The 6,000-nt window shown below is 44.7% G+C and overlaps 1 protein-coding gene across 2 annotated transcripts in view; it reads right to left on the bottom strand.

Annotated features, from left to right (window-relative positions):
• Positions 1-1,033: 1,033 nt before the first annotated feature.
• CRELD2 (CRELD disulfide isomerase 2) overlaps positions 1,034-6,000 on the bottom strand; it is a 98,671-nt gene continuing 93,704 nt past the window's right edge. The window contains exon 10 of one of the 2 annotated variants that reach the window (XM_086967314.1): positions 1,034-1,418. In XM_086967314.1, the coding sequence (XP_086823440.1) occupies positions 1,345-1,418 (74 nt within the window). In that variant the 3' untranslated portion in view covers positions 1,034-1,344. The remainder of the gene's footprint in view (positions 1,419-6,000) is intronic. The other variant, XM_086967316.1, reaches the window with a different exon arrangement.

The raw sequence follows: 6,000 nt of genomic DNA, 5'->3' as shown, positions 1-6,000 counted from the left end.
AATTATTGCTATTGTGGGGTGGGACAAGCCTAGTAGGGGCTTGTCATTTATCCTCAAGGTCCCGTACAAATGTCTAAGTTCACCATTCACCACATACACAGAAAACCAACCTACAACCCTGATTCAGACAATAATGGCCCCAGAAAAAGAGAATGGGCAATATGCATTTACGATACAAAAGGGCTTCTTAGTAATTGTAGTTTTTCCCAGTCAGTTTGCCAGGTTAGGCTGTTCATATCCTCCATTCCTGTTACATTTACCCTTCTCCTTCCTGTGCTCGTAGATGGCATCGTAGTCCGAGAATCAGGGAGGGTAATTCTGTACAGCTCCTGTGAAGTATTATATGACGAAAAAGAGAAATTTCTACTGTGCTAGATGTGAAAAACCCAAAATGGCTTTGGAATAGTTTCAGTCAGAATAAAGACCCTGTCAAGGCATGGTCTCTTGAATGCAGATAAATCTCCAAGCGAGTAAAGACAAACTACAGAGCTAACTGGAACGAGCCCATGTTTCAGAGAAAAAAAGATTTGAAGTTCAGACAAAAAAATACTGAAAATGTAGGCAAAAGTCTGGAACATCAGACAAGCAATGCAGAAACAGAAACACATGAAGACAAGTCGGAAAAAAACAACTAATGATACAAAGTTGCAACGCAGTGAACCATATGTCCTATCTTGTATGTGTTACAATTTTCCCGATGGACCCAGAAATAGTCTATGTCATTACGGACTGGGTAAAGAAATTTAGCACAGTGAACGAGGAAACATTTATTTTTCTCAAAATAAAACATGGCGTGCACTCCAAGAAGGGAATGCAGAGCAAACCAGCTGTAGCTTTATCAAGAACGAAGCAGACTGCTCTGGTTAAAAGAACGAAACCGTGCAATTTCACCGCAGACGGCACAAGCAAATATGGCTGTGGCGATAAATGAGGCTCGGCAATTAAAACCTAACAGAGCCATAAAACATGCTCCTATTAGAGCAGACTATTGCAGACTAACAGAAAAGCAGTTGGAAGAGTACAGTAAACAATATTTTTCGTTAATGTTAAGAAAAAAGTTTACTTCAGCTTGATAAAATGTAGCAGTCTTGTATATTCACTCCATCATAATCCAGTTTATTACAAACAATTGTATCAAAATATATGCATCTAATTTATGTGAACAAAGAAGGAATGCAACAGCAAGTATCACGTCAATTTCAATTGACGACAAAGTTGATAATCACATCTGGCCAATTTAACACAAACTCCACAGTTTACTGTTTCAAGTCCAAGAGAGGGTTTCTGTCCAAATAACTTATTACAGTATTAAAGTGAATGTTCTTATTAAATTATGAATATAGGTCAAAGGTCCTCGTGTTGGTTCTTGGAGTCTTCAGGGTCTGTATGTAGTTCCTCAGGCTGAGCTTCCACAACTTCTGAAAAAGAAAAATGAAAGATTCTTCACTGTTGTAACACTTGCATTTACAGGCAATCACAGTGGATGTCCTTCATATGAGAGGTCCTTCATTGTACTGTAACAGAGTAGGTGTACTAGTAGACTATGCTTAGAAGCCAGAATGTGGAAGCCACTTTCCGTTTACATACTCCATGCCCTTTCACCCCATTCACCTGAAATCTTATTTCTTTCCACAATAATGCAAATATTGTGATGGCCTAGAACGTTTGGAGGTGAAGGAAGGTGAATCACAAGACCAGTGACTGTAGGCCTAGGAATCCAGGAGGTACTATGTTAAGTACGTCCCACTTATTGTTAGTCCCAACTCTGCAGTCCAGTGTAATAATTCCAGGTACAAGTTACAGTTGAAATGAAGCAGTGCATTCAGTGCTTCCAATCTGTTCGTCATAATATACAGATCAAATGAAGCATCTGTCCTGCGTCTCATAGTGTTTCCAGAATCAAGCACAGGAAGTTACATTGCTTTTGCATGTATACCATCTATCCTACATATAAGGGATGATCAGAAAACAATAGAACTAGCCTCCCCCCATTAACAAATGAAAACAACTCCCAAGAGGACTTTCCCATTGTGAATTCAAGTGAAGACAGATATTTTGTTAATATAAGTCTTTTTTTTAGGGAAGAATACCTTTATCACATTTCAAGATACCTGCCCACCAAGCCACCTCACCAGGAAAACCCAAAGCACCCTCAGGACACTGGGGTAAAATAACCAAAGAAAACAGGACCAAGATCCTACAGGTGCAAAATAAACAATTGATGGACGGAATGCTGGACAATGCAAACATTCACCCCCAGTTTGGGCCCAGCCATATGCAAGTCAGTCTTGACCCTGTTCCTTGTGAGAACAGTCCAACCCAAACTGCCAAGCTAGGTCCTCCCTGGACTGGAAAAAAGCATCCTGGGACCAGTTTCAGAGCATCACCCTTCATCAACCAGGCTAGCTTGAATCCAACGGTGTAGTGAGCACGGGACCCACATCTGGGCATACCCTTCCCACTAAGGGCAACAAATGCAAAATAACAATTGATGGACGTAATGCTGGACAATGCAAACATTCAACCCCAGTCACAAGGATCTGGGCTTAATCCATTATTCTTTTGCTCATCACACCAACCCAGTTTGGACCCAGCCATATTGCATATCAGTCTTGACCCTGTTCCTGTCCATCAATTGTTGTTTTTGCATTTGCCACCCGGAGTGGGACAGGTATGCCCAGACGTGGGTCCCGTGCTCTCCATGCCCACTGGATTCAAGCTATCCTGGCTGAAGAGGGATGAAACCCCGAAATCGGTCCTAGGATGCTTGTTTCCAGTTCAGGGAGGGCCTGGCCTGGCACTTCGGGCTGGACTGTTCCCATTGGGCACAGGGTCAAGAACGGATTTGCATACAGGTAGGTTCAAACTGGAATGGCAGGGTGAGCAAAAAAACGATGGATTTAGGCCCAGATCTCTGTACTGGGGTGAATGTATGACATTGTTCTGCATTCTGTCCATCAATTGTTGTTTTTGCATTTGTCACCTCGAGTGGGACGGGTATGCCCAGGCGTGGGTCCCATGCTCTCCATGCCACTGGATTCAAGCTATCCTGGCTGAAGATGGGTGAAACCCCAAAACCGGTCCTAGGAGGCTTGTTTACAGTCCAGGGAGGACCTAGCCTGGCAGTTCGGGCTGGACTGTTCCCATTGGGCACAGGGTCAAGACTGATTTGCATTTGGCTGGGTTCAAACTGGAATGGCATGGTGAGAAAATAAACGATGGATTTAGGCCAAGATCTCTGTACTGGGGTGAATGTATGACATTGTTCTGCATTCTGTCCATCAATTGTTGTTTTTGCAAGACCCTACAGGAGAAAGCACCCAACCACACCAGGAACCACAATGATGACACCAATCTCTTCAACAAATGGCTCGCCGACTGCGTCAACTACACCATTCCCACCAGAAACAAGACCTAGAAAAACAACAAACAACCCAGCTGGTACACAACAGACCTAAGGGAGTCCAAGCACCACTACAAACAACTTGAGTGGAAACGGAGACTCAACAAAAACACCACTACAAGAGCCACATACAAAGCCGCCTTCAATCTATACCATCAACTACGAGACGCGAAGAAAACGGCCCCAACTTCAGCTCCAACAGTGGCAAAGAACTCTTCACCATTGTCAAGGAGTTCTCCAATCCGTCAGCTGCCAGCCAACGACATCACCACATCCCAAGCCCTTTAATGACTTCTCAAACTTCTTCAAAACAGACGATTTCCAAGATCTACAACACATTGGACCCAAAGCATAACGATATAAACCCCCCCTTCCCCAGCCAGCCGGACACCTCTCATCACCAAACAGCAGCTAAGCAACTGGAAGTACCTCTTGAACAAAGAAACTACCGCCCTGATGAATACCATCCACTCCGGAGCCCCCGCAGAACTACCTACCCGTCTTGAGGAACAAATGCAGACATCAACGCCCTATTGAAGAAACCAAAAGTGGACCCCAAAACCATCAGCAGCTACAGAACCGTTTTGCACCTGCCTTTTCCAGCTAAAGTCATGGAGCAAGCCATCAATACCAAACTCACAGACCACCTAGCACTCCATTAACTTCAAGACAGCTCTCCATCAGGCTTTTGCACCAACCACAGGACAGAGACAGCCCTCATTGAGGCCACTGATGACATCAGAAATATCCTTGACAGAGGAGAAACGGCAGCATTCGTACTTCTCGACCTCTCTGCAGTTTTCGATACGGTCTCCCACAAGTCACTTATCAGAAAACTTCAGCACTTAGGTATATGTGGAGCAGCCCTCAAGTGGATATCCTCCTTCCTCACAGACAGAAATCAACAAGTTAGACTGCCCCCTTCCCCTCACACTTCAGAACCGAAGAAACTCATCTGCGGTGTTCCTCAAGGATCATCGCTCACCCTAACACTCTTCAACGTCCGCATGATGCCCCTCACGGGCATAGCCAGAGCCCACTGCATCAACATAGTATCCTACCCAGACGACACACAGCTCATTCTCTTTCTTACCAACCTATCGAGCACTGCCAAAGCAAACTTCACCAACTGCATGAGCAACATCGCTGTATGGATGATAAACAACTGCCTTCAGCTCAACACATATAAAACCATTGTCCTAAAATTCCAAAACAGCCATTCCCACTGGGATGCCTCTGGGTGTCCCTCCAAACTTGGCTCCCCACCGAGGTCTGCAAACCATGCCAAGAACCTCAGGATCATTCTGTACACCATCCTCTCCATGAGCAGACAGATAGACGCTGCCTCCTCATTATGCTTCCATATCCTACGAATGCTGCACAAGATTTTCAAGTGGATCCCACTGAACACCAGACGAACAGTCACCCAATCTCTTACCACAACTAGACTTGATTACGGAAATGCCATGAACATCGGAATCCCAGCCCATGCCCTACTCCAACGTCAAACCACCCAGAACACTGCCGCCGGACTCATCCAGAACATTCCTCAAAATTGCCACACATCAACAATCTCCACTGGCTCCCAGTCCAGGAAAGTTCAAGCTACTCACCTACAAAGCTCTCCACAATGCCGGTCTAGCTTACCTCAACCACTGCCTCAACTTCTACCAACCCACCAGACACCTTTGATCTGAGTCCCAGGCAAAAGCACACCTCACTCGCATCAAGCAGACAAGAAATGGAGGACACTCCTTTTCGTAGCTCGCAGCATCAGAACCTCCCCCTCCCTCATGGACTTCTGAAGGAACCTCAAGACATGGCTCTTCCATATGAAACAGGCATGATGGCCTCCTCCTCCTCCCCCAACCTCCTCAGGGCTGCCCTACTCAGCGCCTGGATACCCTCAAGGGTGATAAGCTGTGCTGTACAAATTCACATAACATTACCTCTCAGAGAAAGAATATTTCATCTGGTATTGAGTGAAGTGTGTTCAGGTGGCACAATTCGCTATTCACAATCCACATCACGATGGAAAATGGCTATGTGAGGGAGAACATGTACTTCTCTGTGTCACCTTTAACTAAATGTCTGTTACCAAAGTTTATAAAGTGCTAGATTTATTGTCAACTGTTGATGTAAAACATGAAAAAAGGCGGTGGCTACGTAAAGGAGAACCAACACAGCCAAGAACATTGCCTGCAGTTCGAAGATACTGATACAACTGGGTGTTTCAAAAGGAAAATACATTGGAGTATACGAGTTACCTAGTTAGAGCCACGTTTGAAGACCTACTGAAAAGGTTAGAAAGGGGATAGGCAAGTCACGTAGCTGTCAGTTTCTAGAGAGAATGGTAGGGAACCAAAACTCAAATGTGCCAGCTTGTCTGCAGGACTGTGAACACTAGAATGTGAGGTCATGCCTTTAATTTTTACACTAGCTGTTAACCAAGTGAGTAATTAATGTCAGCTGTTTTAGCTACTGTCTCAGCTGTCTGTGGTTTTGTTGAGTTCCATGAGATGTCACTATAGAAGATGGACCTTTAATTAACCCCATCTATAGACAGGTTACATAGCATTCCCTCCTCTGTAACCAAT

Source organism: Lissotriton vulgaris, chromosome 1_1, assembly GCF_964263255.1.
Source record: "Lissotriton vulgaris chromosome 1_1, aLisVul1.2, whole genome shotgun sequence".
NCBI lineage: Eukaryota > Metazoa > Chordata > Amphibia > Caudata > Salamandridae > Lissotriton > Lissotriton vulgaris.
The sequence above is the reverse complement of the archived record's forward strand: the minus strand, read 5'-3'. Positions and strand labels throughout refer to the sequence as shown.